The sequence below is a fragment of the Pongo abelii genome, chromosome 8 (genome assembly GCF_028885655.2).
Source record: "Pongo abelii isolate AG06213 chromosome 8, NHGRI_mPonAbe1-v2.0_pri, whole genome shotgun sequence".
Taxonomy (NCBI): Eukaryota; Metazoa; Chordata; class Mammalia; order Primates; family Hominidae; genus Pongo; species Pongo abelii.
The window spans coordinates 73251676-73272307 of NC_071993.2; the positions used below are offsets into that span (position 1 = coordinate 73251676).

The 20632-nt window shown below is 53.3% G+C and overlaps 1 protein-coding gene across 2 annotated transcripts in view; it reads right to left on the reverse strand.

Annotated features, from left to right (window-relative positions):
• Positions 1–20632, reverse strand: part of ADAMTS14 (ADAM metallopeptidase with thrombospondin type 1 motif 14) — an 87086-nt gene that overhangs the window by 17366 nt on the left and 49088 nt on the right. The window contains exons 5-14 of one of the 2 annotated variants that reach the window (XM_054522525.2): positions 15533–15616; positions 14661–14808; positions 12576–12681; positions 10903–11046; positions 9630–9762; positions 8127–8240; positions 5924–6072; positions 3768–3943; positions 1395–1528; positions 887–1010 (exon numbers count right to left, since the gene is read on the reverse strand). In XM_054522525.2, coding sequence (XP_054378500.2) covers positions 887–1010; positions 1395–1528; positions 3768–3943; positions 5924–6072; positions 8127–8240; positions 9630–9762; positions 10903–11046; positions 12576–12681; positions 14661–14808; positions 15533–15616 — 1312 coding nt within the window. Of the gene's footprint in view, positions 1–886; positions 1011–1394; positions 1529–3767; positions 3944–5923; positions 6073–8126; positions 8241–9629; positions 9763–10902; positions 11047–12575; positions 12682–14651; positions 14809–15532; positions 15617–20632 lie in introns of both variants that reach the window. The other variant, XM_063727627.1, reaches the window with a different exon arrangement.

Consider the following 20632-nt stretch of genomic DNA (forward strand, 5'->3'; position numbering starts at 1 on the left):
GATGAGATCTTCTCCATGAGGGTGCTGGGAGGATCGAATGAGACGCGTCATGTAAACTCTAAGGGCCTCCGTGTGTGTGAGAGCTGCTATTACTTCCCTCTTTCCTGACCGTCTTCCTCTCCCTCTCACTTCTGCCCTTCCCCCCTCCCTTTTTGCTCCTCTGACTCTCTCTCTCCCCTTCTTCTCACACCTTAAACTACTTGCTACTGATGGGATTTAAATGATAAAGGCCATGAAGACTCCACATGACTGTCCTGAGCCCCCATGGCCCTCCCCACCCAAGGCCTGGACTATCTCAGAGCCACCAACCTTGTCCCCAACAATCAAAGGTAAGACAAAGTGTAACATCTCCCAAGGGAAAATAGGCCCCATTTATACTAAAGTGTGAAGGACTGATATCTGGTTCTTTTCCACAGCAAGTCTGGTCAGATTGGAGGTAGAGAGGAAAGTCAAGGAACTCAAAGATACCAGGAATTCAAAGCAGAAAGTGCCACAGGTTTAAAAAAAATGAGGAAGGAGAGAGGAAAAGAAAACTATCAGTCCAGTCTTGGCTACACCTTTAGACCTGTCTGATGCCTCCCTCCCACCAATAGCCCCAAGGTCCAGGGGATGGCCAAGCTCCCATCACAAAACATTACCTAGCGGGAAAATGCCTCTTGGAGCTCCTGGGCCCCAAACTCAGGGAGGAGCTTGCCTGGAAGGTGAGGTGACTGGCTGCAGCACCTGGCTCACCAGCCTGGGCAACCCAGGAAGGCCTGGAGATGGGCCCCAGGGCCCCTTCTCCCCACCCCAGACTGTGGTACAGTTCAAGGAAGGAGGGCCCCCCTGAGGGACGGCAAGAACTCCAGTCAGCCCTCATCATCCCCCCAGCCCCAGCCCGGCTCACCTGCCTGCTTGGAGGCCTTGCCCAGCGTCCCCTTCACAGTCCTGCAGTGGGAGTTGTCACCCCCGCAGACTCCACACTTGTCATCTGCCTTCATGGACCCCACCTCCTTGTCACAGCCGACAGGCTGAGGCCAGAGGTGAGGTCAGTGGGAGGAGGCTCCCCTGCCCCCACCGCCACCCCAGGGCTCCCATTCCCATCCCCAGGCCCTGGTCAGGAGAGGACCTCTGGCCTGGGAGGTGTCCCTGGACAGGATTCTGGCACAAATTCACCGTGGGACCTGGCTGAGGTCTTAAACCCGGCGTGATGAGGATTCTTGCCATCTCCTCTCCCCGCCAATGGGGCTGAGCAATAATTAGCCCCTTCCAGCACCCCAGGGCTATGCTGAGGACCAACACGGTGTTGCGAGTGGGCCGGTGAGGCAATGCTCATCTTCCCAGGCAGGAGGGGCTGCAGTGCAGCCCTCCAGTCTCCCTGTGCCGGTAGTCGGGGTGGCCAGGGGTGCACCCACCACACACTCGCCACGCGCACAGACGCTGTATGGGTCCCGGTAGCTGCAGCGTGTCCCATCGTGAACCACCTGGTTCATGAACACCACGTCCCCCGTGTCCGCCGACTGGCAGATCAGCTCACACTTCTGGGCGTCTGTAGGGAGAGGGACTATGCTGAGCCCCCAGCTGGGCTCAGAGAAAGTGGCCCAGGACAGATCAGTATGTGGTCCAGCCAGAAAGCTCTGGGGCCAGCTCTGGGCAGTTGGGGGAGCACTGGGTGTGGCGCTGGGGCTGAAAATCCCTGCTGTGTCACTTATTAGCCATGTGACCTTGGATAAATGCTCTGACCTCTCCCAGCCTTTGTTCCCTATTTTTATTAACCCTAATCAGAAAAATGCCACATCGGCTTATTGAGAAAAATCAAGTGATAAAGTAATAATAAGCCAACACTTGGTGAATGCTTACTATGTACTAGATATTTCTAAAACCTTCACATGCCTTTAACATACAGCTTTAATGGCTTTTCATGAATTAACTCATTTAACCCTCTCAATGAGGTAGGTGCTAGCATTACAGAGGAGGAAATTGAAGACCAGAGAGGTTAAGGAACTTGCTCAAGTCCACACAGCCACACGGTAAGTGGTTCAGTCTGGATTCTAACCTTAGCAGTCTGGCTTGAGTCCTGCTCTGACCCCTACAAAACTTCACTGTGCACATGTATGACATGTGTGTTAACATGTTTGCAAACATTAGAAGGCTGCGTGAGAAAAAGGCAGAAAAGTGGTCTGTATCTGGATTTGCAAAATGGAGCAACAGTTAGGGAGAAAGAGAGTCCTTTCTGGTCCTAACAATTAAATGTTTCTTTCTTTATGTGGGCTATAGATGTCCTAAAAAGGAGGTTCCAGAGAATATATAAACATTTACTGTGCTTCTTAGAAAAAAGGAGGTTGGGGGCTTAGCTAACTTCCTGGAATTCGTCTAACAGTCCTGGGAAAAACCCAAAGTCCAGCTGCCCCACGGGCCTCCCAGCCCCTCCTCTCCCCAATGCTGTGGTTGCTGGTTTGGTTTCTGAATGGATCTGGAAGGCTTTCAAACCAAGATTCCCTCAGCCAATTACTAAGGAACCTGTTGGGCTCTGCTGTGGTCCCTGGGCTCCAGGACAGCTGGTGACTCCTTGTCTCCAGCATGAAGGACTCAAGTCTGGAGCCACAACCTCCAAGACCACCTTGGATTTCATCCACAGGAACCAGATTCCTGGAGGGACCTGGGTCTGGGGGAGCTCCAACCCAGGACAGGCAGGATCCTGACCCAGGCAGGCAGCTCTCTGGGCACCAACGGAAGCTCTCTGGGCAGCAACAGTGTGAAGGGACTGGTGAGCTCCCCAGAGTAGGAGGAATCCAAGCAGAGAGAAGACACCCCCTGCAAGGATGCTCTGGAAGAATCTGGCAATGACAGGCCTCTGAGGTCCCTTCCAACCTGAAGAGTCTGTCATTCCAGACCGGAGCTGAAGAGCTGACAGTTCTGGGGTGGAGCCCGGGCTCCGGGAAGGAAAGCCCGTCCTGATGGGAGCTGTCTGGGCCAAGAGTTGTGTGATGGAGAATGAGCATCTGTCCATGGAGGACCCATGGAGAGGCTGGCAGGGAAAAGCTGGAATCAGAGGATCATTGAGGGCTCTTCCAGCCGAGGCTCTGACTTGCCACGAATCCCAACCCTTCACTGGATGCTCTGCCGCTATGGAGCCATCACTGGAAACACTCAAAAACAGATGGGAACTGGCACCACTATGGTCCTCAAATTCAGATTCTTTACAGGAGTCCAGAAGTCCTGTGTATGCCCCAGGGCAGCCTAGAGAGTTGGTATGAAGATCCCACCAGATCCTATCTGCCTGCCTTCGAAAATCATCTCTTTGACTCTTCTGAAACCACAATCCAATCAGTAAAACCTAAAAACACAGCGTGTAATAGGACTGAGCTCCTCAGGACATTGGTCATGCAATGAGAAGGGCGCCTGCACCTGTATAATTCTTCTCCCTGAACGTAGGGACAGAAGACGAAAGGCAGGCAACCCTAACAGCCAACACTGCTGCTGGCCATGGCAACACCTGTGTGTGAAGTGTCCCTTCCTCAAGACACTTTCCTTGCATCTGCCAGAAAACTGTCATAAGTACACAAATCAGGGATGGCCTTGATGGGGATGATGACCCCAGAAGTATGCCAAGAACAGGCCTACACAAGGGTATATGGTGAGCCTGCTGACTGCAGTGTCCCTTTTGGCACCCCCACTGTCCCTCCACCTTCACTGGTGTATGCAGGCGTAGGAGGCCCTGCCTGGGCACACGCAGCCCCCACAGATGCCCAAGGACATGGAGTGGGAGGGGGGTGGGGCCCGCTCACCGTCGTCAGGCTCGTAGGGCACCCAGCTGTGCTTGGCGTTCTGGTGCACATAGTAGGAGTTGCGCTTGGCACACTGCTGGGCCCGGAAGTCCTCGTAGGGCCCAGGGCACTCCTCACTGTTGCAGACCTGGTACTCGAACATGGGCCCTAAGCACGGGCGGCCTCCATAGGCTGGGCTGGGACAGACATAGAGAAATGGGTGACCTTGCTGGCTGGGAAGGCTGGGGAGGGCCAGGCTTCCCACACAGCCACCAGGAGCAGCTCAGCCATTCATAATAGCATGACAAGGGCCTCCACTGACATAAACCAGAGAATGTCTCCCAGGGTGGGGGCTGTGGAGCTCAGCCTTCCAGATCCCTCTTCCTCCCTGACTGCTTTACCCTTCAGACATACACCACCTATTCCACAGTGAGTGTGACAGACAGACGTACAGACTGACTAACCCTCTCCAGCTGGACTGGAAGAGAAATCCTTCTTATTCATCTTTGTGGGTGCCTTCAACTGTTTTGCAGGCCCTGGCATAGAGTAGGCCCCATAAATGACTCAGCCACTCCCATTTGCATCCACTTCCACTTAATATCATCATAAACTATGGAGTGGTAAAAGAAACTTGGATTTGGAATCAGAAGAGCTGGCTTCCAAGTCCTGACCATGCAACCTTGGCCAGGCCACTTAGCCTTGCTGTGGCTTAATTTCCCCTTGAAAACAGGGACTATAATCCCTCTTATTTTACACACCTCCTGGTGTGTCTGTGAAGAATAGTAAGAAAAGGTATTTTATAGTCATCTATGCTCTCTTCTCCATTAAGTCAAGAGGATTGGGTAAGACTTGATACAAAGTGTCCAAGTGCTGGGGTTAACAGTACCCTACTCATAGACATGTGGGAGAATGGCACAGATTTTTGTACCTAAGTGCTTAGCATCCCACCTAGCACAAAGTGCTTGACATACTATAATAATGATTATTATAACAGCAGCTGTCTTTCATTAAGTATTTAATTTGTGTGAGCATGGTGCTGAGAGCACACATATTATTTCATTTAAGCCTCATAAAATAAAAATAGTTGTTATTACACAGGAGCTCAATAAATGGTAGCTTTGATACCAATTATACCAAGGGATAATTATCGGTCATGCCTGCAAGGTGATTTACTCAGAACAGGGACCCCTGGGCTTTTCTATAACCACAGACTTTGTATTCCCGACAGATGAGTTACAAAGCAGTCCATTTTGGTTCATGTGTGTAGAAGGTCAATATAGCTGTCCATATTAACTATACGGCTATATTGTCTAAAACAAAGGAACCGCTGCTTCAATAGGCAGTGAGTTTCCCATCCCTAGAGATAAATAACAGAGTATGAATGACCACTCCTGAGGACACCAGAGCCACTGTGACCCTACAACTCTGTGATTCCGCAGTCTTCATCATACCCCTCAGTGCTGTGAGGGGGTCAGGCCAGGCCCTGTCGTTGTGAGGGTTCAGAACTCCTGCATTCCTAGAGTCAACTGACCCACGCAGCTGGCCTTGGTCAGTCCCCATCTCTCGTGGTGCTGTTCTAAACAGGCTGCTTCTGCTTGGAGATGGAGATGGAGAACTAGGGCTCAGATGTCCCAAACCCGTGGAGTTGGGGAGAAGATCCCTATAGAGGGGATGAGAAGGGAGAATGGACATCTCCCCCAGAATGCTAAAACTCGGGAGTGGGGAAGAGGGGAAGGAGCTTTGATGTTAGAAAGAGTTAAGAAAAATTAAAGGGAGATTTTCTCCATGTGGTAGAAAACAAAGTTAGGAAATTGATTCTTCCAACAAAGAGCTTAGATCAGTGTTTCTCAAAGTTTAGCCAGAGGGTCAGGGTCATGAGAGGACTTGTTACATGCATGAAGAAGTAGGGCCACCCAGACTCTGGGGAATCTTCTGCGCATGAGCTTGAGAACCACTGGTTCAGACAAACGCACAGAAGGCAGACCTGAGAGTCCTTAGTGGATGCAGGTAGGAGTGATCTGCCTCCACCAACAATTTTGTGTCCTCATGCATTAGCATACACAATCACCCACAGGGGCCCTTCTCTCCTGCACTGTCTCCCCAGTGCCTTCTCTTCCAAGCCCCTCCGCCCTGAGGAGGGGCTCCCTGCCCTCCCCACCCTAGCCAAGCACACTCACGAGGGGTTGTTGCAGCTCCGGCTGCGGGATCGCACCCCGGCCCCACACGACCGCGAACATGACCCAAACTTGGTCCAGGAGCTCCAGCCTCCATCCTGGCCGTATGTCTGCTCTGGCGACTTCCAGATGCAGTGACCTTTGAAGCACCACTGGGGCAGAGCAGAGGGAGTGAGGTCACCCTGGGCTGCTGCTGCTGAGCCCACCCAGGGAGCCAGAAAAAGGGATAGCAAGAGCAGGAGCCTGGGTTTAGGCAGAATCCCACCCCTAGCATGAGCTGAGCAGCCTTAAACAAAGGGCTTGCCTTTCTGGGCCTGCTTCTTAACTGGACAACATGGGTAACGGCACCTGCTCATATCTTCTGATGAGATCATACCCAGTATACAAGGCCCTCCAGAAATGGCAGATCTTATGATGAACAATGATAATAAATGTGCAATTATTTGCACACCCGGGAGTAATAAAAGGCTGATAGGGGAGAGAAGACACAATCTTCCCACACTAGCTAGAGTTGATCTTGGCTCTGTATCTCAAAATCACCTTCCAGAGATCGTGAGATGTGCTTCTGGGAGGCAGACCAGCCATGCAGGGAGGTCTGTGCATGCAGTGGAAGGAGTGTATGCATGTGTATGCATGAAGGATTCCTGGATTTGAATCCCAGCTCAGCAATACTAGCTATGTGTGGCTACTTTAGCTTGCTGAGCCTCAGTTTACCCACCTGTTAGGTGGGACTGCTCTAATATCTATACAGGCCTTAGCACAGAGCCAGGCAATAAGGGAGGGCTCAACTACAGGCAACTCCCTTCCCTTTTCCTGTAGGGTAGCATGAAAAAAAATGCACAAAGCTCTCTGGGCAAAGTTCATCTCCCAAGAGATGAACTCAGTGGTTCTCAACCTTGGAATCACCTGGGGGAGATTTTACAACTTCAGATGCCTGATCTTCACCCCAAACCAACTGAGTCAGAATCACTAGGGGTAGGAACTTTTGGAGGCACTATAATGAGGTGTAATTTACACACTATAGAACTCACTCATTTCAAGTGTGCAACGCGATGACTTTTCATAAATTCGCAAAGTTGTCCAATCGTCACCACAATCCAATTTGAGAATATTTTTATCACCCCAAAAATATCCTCTGTGCTCATCTGCAGTCACTTCTTGTTCTATGGGAGGGGTTTTAAAACTCCCAGGATGATTCCAATATGCAGCCCAGATAGAGAACCACTGATGAACTGTCTTGGGAAACTGGCTGGGGAGGGTCTGGAACTTTGAAAACACCTGGGAAAACTTAAGAAATGGAAAGACCTGGAACAGCTATAACCCATCAAGGACCTGCCAGGCCAGGGGAAGTTCCATCCACCTGTGACAGGACAAGCCCCAGAGCTGCTCAGCAGGACAGGTGTGAATAGGAGGAGCCTGGCTAGGGCAGGAGGCAGGGGGCAAGCTGGTGGGGTGGCCCTGGGGCTGGGCTCCTGCTGATCTGAGGAACCACCTCTCCTAGCACCTGGCTTCTTCCCTGCTCCCTCACGTGCCTTGACATGACTCAGTAACCTCGGAACAACCCTGAGGTTGGTCAGGTTTTGGCGAGTCAGAAAAGTTCAATGAATGGCCCAAGGTCACCACAGTGATCAAGGGCAGGGCTGGCAGCAGAGCAGAGCTGGGTTTCAGACCCAGTCACGGGGTCCCCCGGGCAAATGAAGCCCTGGCACCCACACGTGCATGAGGGAGCAAACACAGGACATTCATGAAGGTTGGTGTGGGGAGAACATGTGTGTCTCATGCTCAGAGACAGCATGGGGGTGGGAGAGTAGGCAGGACACACAGAGACTTCTCTGCATCCCTTCTCTGCTAATCCCTCCTTGTGGGACCGCATCAAGTTCCTTAATTAACCTGCCTGGGCCTCATTCTTCTCATTTGTAAAATGGAAGTAAGCCTTCCTGTCAGATGGGCTAGGAGATCATGCTACCCTCAGCCAATTACAGAGACAAAGGGCTGTGGGCTGGGAGAGAAGAAAGGGTGAGCTTATGGGAAGACTCCACGTGTATCTACCCACACGCTGGGCTCACCACTGTCCTTTAGCACCACCCCTATCTCATATAAGCACTTGGAGGGAGGGGTCAGGGTTCGCCCTGGGATCTGCCCTCATGCCAGTGATGGATGCCCTGCACCCCAGGAAGGCCACTCCTGCTGCACACCCCACAGGTACCTTGCCGGGTGCACACTCAGTCCCATCCAGCGGGGGCCCCTTCTTGGTCTTGCAGAAGTACGGGTTGTCAGGGTGGCTGCACCACAGCTGCTTGCAGGGCTCAAAGGTCCTGAACTGCATGGCAAGGGAATGGGGTCACCAGACTGGACTGGCTCTTTGTCCAAGAACAAAGGGCAGTGATGGAGAGAAAAGAGGGTGTGATGGGTGCAGGCACCCAGGGCACTGCAGGGAAGGCAGCCAGAGCCCTTCACCTGCTTCAACACCTGCTTCAAGTTCACTCTACCCCAAGTACCAGCAACCTTCAGGGACCCCTCCTTTCTCCAGGGCACTGAGAAAGAGCCCGGCCATGGCCCATGCTCTCGTCGTTCTCTCTCCAAGGCCTCCCTCCCCTGCTTTACAGAGGCCATTTGTCACTGAGCTGAGACTAAGGTGCGAGGCTCTGGGGAGGTCTAGGTTCACAGTGCCCCTGCCCTGAGCCCTGTGCACATGGGGAGAATTGAGGGGACCGCTGCTTTCCAGCCCAGACCCCCCACCACCACAGTACCCAACGAGGCTGGGACTCCACCTCCCTGTAACTTGGACACCCAGCCATGCCAAAGGTTGATGACCTTATGTTTCAGATTGTCCAGAAAAGCCATAGTTTCCTTAATATTCCCTCTTATCATCCCCTGCCAGCCAGACAAGCACCCTACAAGTACAGCATTTGGGCCCTGAAATCCCATGTCCTGGTCCTCTGCCCACAACTCACTTTGTCAGACCACATGTCCCAGACAGTGGGGAAGGTGTCCACACATTGTTGGGGGTGCTCCCCGTTCCGTGGAGGTGAAGAGGGCTGCATTCCCTAGATGGGTAGTATGAAGCACTCGGGTCCCCAAGGCCTGCCCCCTTCAGAAAGCCCCCTACCCCTGAGATGGCCCATTCTCTGACAGCTCAGCCTGGGCCCTGGGTGGCAGCTGTTGGGTCCTCTCCTAGGGGACTCTAGCTGATCTCAGGCTCAGCAGTCTCCCCCTGCCCCATCCTGCAGGGTAGGGACAAGGTTATGCTCCCTTGTATCTATGTCCTCAGGCACAGGCAGCAGGGGCGTGGAACTGACGCTCTGGAGAGAGGTGATGTGCAGGTGCAGAAGGTGGGGAGTTAGACTGAAAGACCTGGCACATCCCCTGAGGGTGTGGGACCTGCTGCTCCACCAGGCCAGAGCCCAACACCTTATCTGAAACCTGGGCTCCTTGCAGTATCCAGACAGTATCCCATCAGGTGCCCACGCTCTCTGCTCTGCTGTTCCCATCTTTCCCAGGGCTAATGCATTCCCAAGCCACTGTGTCCACCTGCCCCCACAGGTGTTCACTCTGCATCCCTGCACGGTGGCCGGCACTGTGTCTGTGGGCCCATCACCAGGCCCACTGGCCAGCTGGGCGGAAGGTGCCTCATGAATGATCAGCCTGGGCCACAGAAAGACACTGCCCTGGCCCCCAACCACCTGGCAGAGGCCGGATGGCTACTTACTGCCAAGCAGGTCTGGTATCCACTGCCAAAGTCAAAGCGGCACTGCTCATCCATTGAGTAGTCGATCCCAGGCAGCTCTGGGGGCTGGGGCCAGGCAGGGTCAAAGGGGTCATCGAGGAGGCAGTCGTAGGAGCTGCCAGTGGAGACAAGGAAGGTGAGCCAGGCCGACAGCAGGAAGTCCCAGGCTTTCCCTTCCGAGGGGCTGGGGTTTTCATGAGCAAGGCCTGCAAGAATCTGCACCTGCTATCCTGTGCCCAGTGCTGTCTCTTCCAGGGAGGACGGGCTGCCCTGAGCAGCCCCTCACTCAGGACCTCACTCCCACCAGTGACTATGTCTGGAAGGGCTCCATTTGCAGCCAAAGGCAAGGGTACCCAGACTGGGATTAGATTACTCAGCTTGCAGCTGGATTAGGAGGTCATTTTGCCCACCTTAGAGGGACATGATATGGCCAAGACTAATGGTTGATTCATAGACAATTTGAGGACTCACTCTGTACTGAAAGAAGGAGAAAAGCCTACCATGCAAGATGGACCCTGGGCGAGCTGCCCTGGCCAGCTCCTGAATGGGGCTAGTGACTATATCTCTGCCTCCACCTGCCCCCATCCAAATCCACTTGGCCTCCCATTCTCAGGCCTCAAAGTCCTGAGTCTAACACTTGCTCTGTACCTGCACATCCTTGAAGACCCAGGAGCTGACCAGCCAGGCCGGAATTTGGAGTGTGCTGCTGGGGCCAAGGATGGGAATGGGGAGAGGAGGAGCTCCCTCCTCAGCATACCCATTTCCTTGGGGCCTGGGGGAAAGCCACAGTGGCACTGTTCATCCATTGAGAAGTCGATCCCGGGCAGCTCTGGGTGCTGGGACCAGGTGGGTTCAAAGGGGTCGTTAGGAGCCACTGGGTTTAGAGCCCCAGCCTCAGCCCAGTGGCTCATAACCTTCAGCAGGCATAAGTATCACCTGCAATGCTTGATAAATCCAGATTCCTAGACCCAACCCCAGCAGAATCTAACTTACCATCTTCCATGAGCCAGGGGGTCTGCATTTTTAATAAGAATTTTATGTAAGTGGTCACCTGAACACATTCTGCAACACTAGACTAACCCACCTGCGATGCTAATGGGGTATGTTTTAGGCCAGGTTTGGCGGGGAGGCGAGATGAGTCACAGAAAAGTCAAGCCAGGGGAGACTTGGGGAAGCCAGCCAGCTGTGTGATGTCTGCTCAGAGTGGCAGATCGCACGCTCCCCTATCCCAACTCTGAGGGCAGGAATGACCTACGGGAGGTAGCGGCTGAGCTCCAGCTTGCTGCAGCGGGACCAGTGGAAGCGGTGGAAGGCAGCCTGCACCAGCGGCGCCATGACGCTGCCCAGGCTGGTCTCTTCTGCGCAGCCATTCCCCTGACCGTCATGCTCCATGCCGAGCCTGGAATGGGGAAGACAGAGGAGTCCTGATACATCCCAGGGGCCTGCCCCGGGAAGGCAGGCAGGCAGGCAGGCAGGCCAGCAGCAGGAGACCCTGTCCTAACCCAGAGCTCAGATCACTCTTTCTGGCCTCAGTTTTCCAACCATGCAGTGGGGAGGACCAATCTTTTCTCCAAGGCTGCTCCCACTGGGACGGGGCTCATCCTGCCCTCCAAGCCTTCGCTCCCACTATTCACCACTCCCAGACACCCACCCCTTCTGTGAGCTCCACCCATGTTCTTACAGCTTCCAAGGCCAGATCAAGCCCCACTTGGCCACTGGTCCTAGCTGTCTCACCTGTGGGCTCACCTCCACAGCAGGAGCCATCTATCCCACCATTAAAAACTCACAGCCATTCGCTGGCTTCCCACTGAGGGCCTTTGAGTGCAAGGACCAGGTTTCATTCAACTCAACTCAACCTCATTTCTTGAGCCCCTGTCAGCACCTGCCTCTTGAGTCTCTCCAAGACTCTGCAAGGCTGGGCACAGAGCTTTGCACATGGTAGGCACCTACCATAATAACAGTTTACATTTAAAAATTTGCTCTTCACAATTAGTCATTAATGCCAAATCCCAAGAATTCTAAGTTCTTAAACATTCCCAGATGGCTGCGTCTGTCTTTGACTGCTAGGCAGATACACAGCCCTATAAGCTTGACCTTGTGTCTCCACAGGGAGGGGCCTCAGAGGTTCCCCTGGTGTCAGCCCCATGTTGCAGGTGTGGAGAGGAGGTCCCACCTGCCTGGAGGAGCAGAGCTGGGATAAAATCTAACACGGCTGATGGTGTCCCTTGGTTCTGCCCCTGTGACATGGCATGACCTACTGAACAGTAGCTCATTTGTGTCCACCCAGCATGTAGCCTCTTGAGGGCTTCTCTGTCCTGGTCTCCACTGTAGCCTCATTCCTAGAATGGGGCCTGGTGCATGGTAGGTGCTCAAGAAATATTGAATGAATGAACACACTCTAAACAAAACCCAAAGCCCTAAGATCAGGCAAGCCAGCCTCTGCCTGGCCCACTGCCTAAGCTCTAAGTGCACCTGTTTACAGTGGGCTCAGGCCAGCACTCCAATGAGTGCTGAGTATCAGGGTGGGCTGGATCAAGTCTTAGAAAGGCCTCAAATGTGGACGTGATGGAGGGAAGCCAGAGATCAAGACCACCCAGAGAGAGCAGGTCTCTGCGTGTGATGGGGACACTGCCACGGACCCACCCAAAGGCAGGGCCACATCTGGTCCCCTATGGCCCTGGGATTTGGAGGCTGGGCCCAAGGTAGGCCCAAATTACTACTCAAGCCCCTTGGCTCCTCCCAACTCAGGTTAGGGCCTCCCTCTACTGGCAACTGCAGGAGGCCATGCCTCAGTGGCAGGCCAGCTCCTCTGACACCTCCCAGGACACTGGGACCAGGCCAAGCTGGGCAAATCCTCCCACAGCCACAGAACTCCCTGGAGCTCATGGCACAGCTGCCAGTCCCGCCTACCCTGCTGCTGCCACTTACACGTGGCCGGTCTCATGAGCTATCACGAAGGCTGAGGAGAAGCCATCCTCATGGTTGAGGGCACAGCTCCTCAGGGGGTGACACATGCCAGTGACGGGTGCATACCCTGCCGAAGAGAGAGAGAAAAGGTGGAGAGCGAGGTTGAGGGCAGGTAAGGCAGGACACGCTGTGGTCTGTGCCCAGCCCAGACCTCTGGTCAGTGCTTGGAGTGGGGACATTCCTGGAGGAAGAAGGATGCTCACAAAGTCCCACCTGCAGCCGAACAAACCTGGGCCAAGCCACCCTCACATCCTAGGGCTTGATGGCTTCCCTCTCGGTCTGCAGCTTCCCAGGGTTTATCAGCGCCCCTCTAAATCAGAGAACACCCGGGCCTGCAAACACACTACTTCCACAACGCCTCCCTCCAGTCCCACAGTCAATCAGCAAACAAGCTCCGAATGCTTTCTATGCAGGAGTTGGGGGCAGCATTATGTTAGGTACTACTGGGAAAACAGGGGACTCAGATCCGAGCCTACCCCTGACCCTGCAACAGCCCCCTACCCACCCACCGCAACAGCTAAAGAACTGTGGTTTGGCAGGGAGGTCACGTGATGAGGCATGGGCTGGAAGGGCTAGAATTCAAGGAGCAAGCCAGGGTGCAGCAGGGGAGCTGGAGGAAGGGGAAAGGGAATGGTTTGGAAGGAGTTGAGGGGGACCAGGAATGGCTGATGGAGGGCAGTGAAGGACAGCTGAGACAACTCTTCAGAGGTGGGGAGGACACAGGCCAAGATGCAGGCAGGCTACACAGGAATCATGGCAGTGCAGGGGGGGTCGGCACTGGCTAAGCACTACCATGCATGAGGCCTGTGTCCTAGGGGCCTCCAAGGTGGGGGTGATGACAAAGGGCATGTCCCTGCCTAGGCCTGCAGTCCCCCAGACAGAGCTATTCCTTCATGTTAGAGGAGCTGAAATATTCTTTTATTTGACATGGTTTGGGGAGTATAACAAGAGGCTGAGTGGGAAGGAGGTTTCTGGGGCCTCTGTTGTCCTGGAAGGCTGAGATTTGCTCTACATGTGATATACATGTGTGTGCATGTCTGTGTCTATGTGAGTGCCTGTGCATGCATGCACATGTGTCTTTGTGTCCCTACATGTATGCAGTGTCTCTGTGTGTCTGTGTATACGTGTGTGTTTGTATATCTGTACATGTACACACTGGCTTATGTCTATTTGCATGTGTGCACGTGTCTGTGTGCACACGGGCCTGTACATGTGTGTGGATGTCTGTACTTGTATGTGTGTGTGTGTCTGTACGTGTGTGTGTGTGTGTGTGTGTGTGGTGTGTAAAACCACATTTGGGGCTTCAGTCATTCAGACAAGAAATCTTTTGGGTAGGCAGGGCTGACCAACTGATTTCCAGCATTAAAGCAGAAAAAAATAGAAAGCCTTCGACATGGAACCTGGAGATCCAGTTTGAGCCTCACATCTGCCTCCTGTCTGCTAAACCACATGGGCAAGTCTCTTCACCACCCCATGGCTCAGTTTCCCCATATGGGTATCAAAGCTGCATGCCTGCAGAGTACTTACAATTGTCAATACTCTGTCACAAACATGTCATGCACCCCCGGGGCCTTTAGCAGCCCTGGAATGGGGAAAAGCAAATATTATGATGTTCTCCATTCTACAACTGGGAGGACCCAGGGAGATGAAGAGATCTCAGACCACTGGGCTAGCAAGGTGTGGAGCTGGAGGCAGAGCACAGACTTCCTATTCTGCAGCCCACACAAGCCCCTTCCTAGGTGTCCCACAGTCTGCAATGAGAACAGAAGGACACAGTATGGGGAGAAGCATCTTAGGACCCAGGGCCTGACCACTCATAGCTGTCTGCAGCCTCCACCAAAATATCGGGGACCAGAGTAGGGACCCCTCTACTTCCCACGGTCCCAATAAACCATTGCAAAGCTCGCCCTCGGCTGTCCAGGTCCTCTCCCTTCAAACCTCCGTGTGGTGGGCCCCGGAAGAGAGCCCATCTGCCTCCAGGCCCAGCCTCTGTCTGCCCTGCGTGCTGCACACACCTGGCCATGGCAAATACAGTACCTTGCATACCTGAGGGCCCAAAGTCCTGCCGGGTGAGGAACACAACGTGGTCATGGTGCTCAGCGTGGCCGGGGTCCTGGCGCTGCTGGGAGTGTGCCCAGCGACACACCTGCTCCAGGCTGCGTGAGGGGTTCCCGCGCTCGATCAGGCTCAGGGACTGCAGGGGCCGGGAGAGCACCAACAGCCACATGGAGGGTCAGAGCCCTGGAAACAGCAGGCCTCTCTCCTCCCACTTACAGATGAGAACGCTAAGGCCCAGAGGACTGCAGGACCCACCCCAAGATCACCAGCTGTCCCCACTCAGCTGCTGCTGGCACACAGCCCTGCCTTCTTTCAGGGATGTTCACATGCCAAGCACCATGCTGAGATGCGTTTCTGCTGGGAACTTCACACACAATTTCCAATCCCTTCAACTAACCTGCAAGGCAGGTGCTGTTCTGAGCATTTCCTCTATACTTTGCGTTCATTGTTTTATTTAATCTTCACAATATCCCTTACAGGAAAGTTTGGTTGCTACCCCCATTTAATAATAGGTGACTGGTGGTCTAAGATTGCAGAGCGCAGGGCACCAGGGCTCAACCATAACATGACTTGTCTCAGTGGCCACCCCACTGTAAGCCCCAGTTTCCCCAAGGAGAGGGATCTCCCAGTGATAAAGGTGTGGAATCATCAGTTTCTCAGATTGTAGGAACCCATAAATCGCTGCTTACCACTTCCAAAGGCTCCACCACTGAAGCCGCAATTCTAAGAGCCTCAAGTTCTGATTCTGGAAACAAAGTTTCCTGGATGCTTGTCCCTCCAGCCCACACCATTGCTGGTCCAACACTCTGGCCCCACAACCCTTCTCCCCACAAACCCTGCCTGCTGACAAGGTGGTTTACCTGTCGGTAGCCAACCATGATCAAGCGGACGAGGGCAATATTTATATGAACCCCCAGGGACTCATCGTGGTAAATCTCATCTACCTGCAGGAAGAAAATACAGTTTAAGGGAAGGAAACATTCATCACAGGCCTACTGTGTGCCAGGTACTGGGGTAGGTACCTAACATATGGTATCCCCGCTGTGACCTTATCAGGCAAGATACTTATCCTACTTTACAGATAAACAAACTGAGGCTGAGGGGGCAAAATGACCTGCCCAAGGACACGCTGCTAACAAGCTGCAGAACTGGGACTCACATCCTAGACCATGTAATCCCAACCATGAGCTCTTTCCACAAAGCCACAGTGTAGAGGGCCTGGTCTCAAACTCAGCAACTCTGACCAAGACTCATCTTTCCATGTCTGGAGAGCCTCTTCCAGACATGTCACCTGGCTCAGAGAACCACAGGCCACTCGCCCTAACATTCCTGCCATAGGCCACTCGCCCTAACATCCTTGTGTACCTTTCCAGTTGCCACTGGCATAGTGTCTGCCCTACAGTACCCCGGCCCTGGGGAGGCAGCAGTGGGCACTCCTCCAGGAGACATACTCCAGGACCTTGGAGCAGCAGCAGCACCTGGGAGCTTGTGAGAAATGCAGAGTCTTGGGCCCCACCCCAGGCCTCCTGAATAAGGATCTGCAATTGAACAAGATCCCCAGCTGACTGGCAGGCATGGGCAAGTTTGAGGAGCACTGCTCTAAATAATTCCTTTCTCTCACAGGCCCGGGACTGTGGGGGCAGTGTCCTGCACAGCTCATCAAAGAATCCAGCCCTTTGCACTCCTCTGCTAGGAAGCTCCTGAACAGTGTTCATGAGGCAGACACTCGGCCTCTGCTTGTCCACCCCCAAGGACAGGGAGTTCACCCTCTCCTGGGGACACCCATTTCCTGAGTGGTCCCATTGGATACTCCAGCTTTTTTGTTTTAAATAACCTTGTTTATGAATACAAAACACCTCACTAGAAACAAAAATTGAAAACTACAAAAAAAGAAGAAAACGAAATCACCGACACTACTATTAGCCAGACTTATAATAACCACAGTTAACCTGCATCCTGCCACACGTGTACATGCATGCATCTTATTTTACAAAATTGGAATCATACTGAATATACTGTTTCTATGTTGCTTGTTTCATAGAACATTATTCAATACATTTAAAAGCCTAATCTCGACCGGGCACAGGCACGGTGGCTCATGCCTGTAATCCTAGTGCTTTGGGAGGCCAAGGTAGGAGGATCACTTGAGGCCCAGATTTTTTTTTTTTTTTTTTGAGGTGGAGTCTCACTCTATTGCCCAGGCTGGAGTGCAGTGGTGCGATCTCGACTCACTGCAAACTCCACCTCCTGGGTTCACGCCATTCTTCTGCCTCAGCCTCCCAAGTAGCTGGGACTACAGGCGCCCACCACCACGCCCTTCTAATTTTTTTGTATTTTTAGTAGAGATGGGGTTACACCGTGTTAGCCAGGATGGTCTCGATCTCCTGACCTCATGATCCACCCGCCTCAGCCTCCCAAAGTGCTAGGATTACAGGCGTGAGCCACCGCGCCTGGCCGAGGCCAAGATTTTGAAACCAGCCTGGGCAACATAGTGAGACCCTGTCTCTACAAAAAAATGCCACTGCCGCCGTCAGGGATGTGAAGCCACCAGTGTGGTCAGGGATGTGAAGCCACCAGCGTGGTCAGGGATGTGAAGCCACCAGTGCAGTCAGGGATGTGATGCCACCAGCACGGTCAGGGATGTGAAGCCACCAGCACGGTCAGGGATGTGAAGCCACCAGTGCGGTCAGGGATGCAATGCCACCAGTGCAGTCAGGGATGTGATGCCACCAGCGTGGTCAGGGATGCAATGCCACCAGCACGGTCAGGGATGTGATGCCACTGGTGCGGTTAGGGAGGTGATGCCAGCAGAAGTGGAACCCAGCCTCTGCCTCCTGCCCACGTGGCTTCCTAGGAGCTGGGCCAGAGCTCCATGCATAGTCTTGCTCTCACTACTTCCATCTCCCCATGCCCTTCAGCCATCAATTCTTTTCCACTCAAAAGCAAAGTGATCAACCTACAACCCACAAAGCAACCGTTGTCCACCACATGGAGAAGAGGAATAGCACTCCCAACCACACAGGCGTGACAGTCCCATGGCAAGGGGTGAGCCAGGAGGGGAACAGGAGATGTACACTTTGCCAGCAAAGCCCTTCTGGGCCAGCCAAGGAGGGAGCCAGGCTGTAAGCACAAAACTGTGGGCAGCAGAAGCTGCATGCATCACCGAGCCCCAGTCCCAAGCCACTTTCTGCAGTGCCCAGAACTGGCAGCTGCCCCAGTTCATGAATGGGCAGACTTCAGAGCAGCCAGTGTCAGGCTTCCACCACGGGTCTTCCTGGCACCCATATCTGGATCCAATTGAGTAGCAAGACCAAAGACCAGCACCCGCTGTGGTAAAGCAGCTCCCCGCCAACACCCCACCACAAGGAACAATGCCAACGCCCACCACAAGAAATGACAATAGTCCAACGAGCAGCAGGGCTTCCTTCCCAACCTCTTCCCCTCCCCAGTGGGAGTAAAGTGCTCCAATGCATAGAGACAATGTCCTCCTCAATCCACACGCCCTAGACTTATCCTACGAGGGACTTCAGGGTGGAGTGGGGGGCACCCAATCAGTCACACACACACAGGCTCCCTGGTGGAATTCTAAACTAAGGAGTCTTTGCTGATCGCTGAGATGATCATGGATGTGCAGTAGGGCGACCCTTAAGTAACCCTTACTTCCCAGCCCCTCCAACACTGGATCATGGCCTTCCTTCTGTACCGGGGTGGGTAAGTGTTGCTGACCTCCCTGAGTGCACTATAAGCAGACTAAGGACAGGATCACAGGCAATGCACGCTCTGCACAGCCACATCTGTGCCCCACGCATACCCATGTAAACCCATCAGTTATCCTGGGGGCAGGAGAAAGGAGTCACTGGGACATTCAGCGGGGGCATCTGCTGGGCCTCAGGGCATCTGGAAATGCCCAGGGCTACTGCCTGCCTCCATGTGTCTCTCTTGTAGGGCAGACCATGTGAAATGCTGCCAGAATCCTGCCATATTACTCATTTCTGTACCTCACTCAACAGGCCAAACCCACTCATCAAAGCCTCCAACAACCCTTGCTCCAACAGCTGCCATCTCCAGCTCAGGACATTGAGAGGTCCTTACAGTGGGACTGGGCAGGGGGCTGCTGCCTCTCTGAGCAGGAGATAGAATCACAGCTCATCTGTCCAACACTGGCAGGAGGTGGGGTGAGGCCCCCTGATGCCACTTCCCACTCCCTGGTAACCGGCCTAGATGCAAATGCTATGTAAACAGAAAGGGACAGCCCATCTGGAGATACCACTAAGAAGCAACCCGAGACCAAGGGCTTCAGGTGCCTGGTGTCCTGAGGTCTGCAGCACAGGCCCCCACTACCCCGGACCCAGCTCCAGGATCTGGAGAAAAGGGAAACAGTGTCTGGGCAGGAGGGCTCAGGGAAGTCTCAGCAGAGGAGCTGGAACGATCCCTGGACCAAGAAGGTTGTGGGCCTTTAAAAGGAGAGGGGCAGAGGCTTGCAGCAGGGGAGAGGAAGGCAAGAGCCACGTGGAACCACCAAGAGAACCCCAAGGTCACTGGCAACCAAGGTAACTAAAGTCAACTGCTTTGGTCTGAATGTTGGTGTTGCCCCAAAATTCATATGTTGAAATCCAACTCCCAAGGGAATGGTATTAGGAGATAGGGCATTAGGTGGTAATTAAGTCATAAAGGCAGAGCCCTCCTGAATGGGATTAGTGTCCTTATAAAAGAAGCCCCTGAAAGACCCCCTCACTCCTTCTACCATGTGAGGACACAGTGAGAAGTCACCGTCTATGAAACAGAAAGTGGGTGGGCTCTCACCAGTTGCCAAATCTGCTGGTGCCCTGATCTTGGACTTCCCAACCTCCAGAACTGTGAGAAATAAATTTCTGTTGTTTCTATGCTACTCACTTAGGATATTTTGTTACAGCAGCCCAAACAGGCTAAGCCATCCCCCTCCATCTGACAGGGAATTTCTTCCCAGCCAGTGTTCACATGCACCCAGTAGTGGGGAGCTTTTCATCATTGGAAAGTTCCCTGGGGCATGAGCCCTGTTCAGCCTTCCCATCTACATCCTCTGCTGGCCTTAAGTCTCCTGCTGGCAGTTTCACTGAGCATGTCTGCTCCCTTCCTGGGGGCAGACAGTGACCGCAGTCTCTTATGGACTTCCCTGTAAGCACACCTCCATCAAAGAGAATAGAGATCACTCACCAAACGGAAAACACTGAATTAGCACCATCTAAGCACCGAGATAAAGAAACCATCAATCTAGAATCCTGAACTCACAAAACCATCTTTTAAGGACCATGATGAAATGAACACATTATTAGATAAACAAAAACTGTTACACAGACCCCACTAAAGGAATGGCAGGGAAGATGGAAAATGATCCCAAAAAGGAAGCCTAAAGCACAAGGAGAAGTGAAGAGTTTTGAGGCTGTGGTAGAAAAGGAGCTTGGCAATGAGAAACAGTTGGGACTTTTCTTATACTAAATAGGACGATAAAAATAAACTGCTTTTATTTTATTCCCTTTCTCCCCCATTAAAAAAAGGTGGAGTTAGCCCTTCCATTCCAAGTCCCCTGTTCCAGTCCTCTGGGGCCCTGGTACGCTCATCTGCACACACCCCTGCCATCCCCAGCCCTTGAGTAGGGACCTCAGCGTCTTTGATTTGGCTCAAGCTGCCTGAGACTTTGCACAGGCCAAGAAGGTGGCTGGACAGGGCTGCCATGTCTGGTAGAACTGCAGAGGCCATGTGACACATGGCACCACGGCCAGGACCCCAGCTGCTCCAGAACACGCACAGGCGGCTCGCTGAGAGGCTCCAGCCTGGCTGTGCACCCAGGACCTGGCCCTGTCTGCCTTGGCCCTCCATGGCTGCCTCCCAAATGCCAGAGGTGAGGCCAAGGAGCTAGCTCAGGGGAGATCACGGATCGCTTCCCATGGTTGCGCACGAGGCAGGATGGCTACGAGGCACAC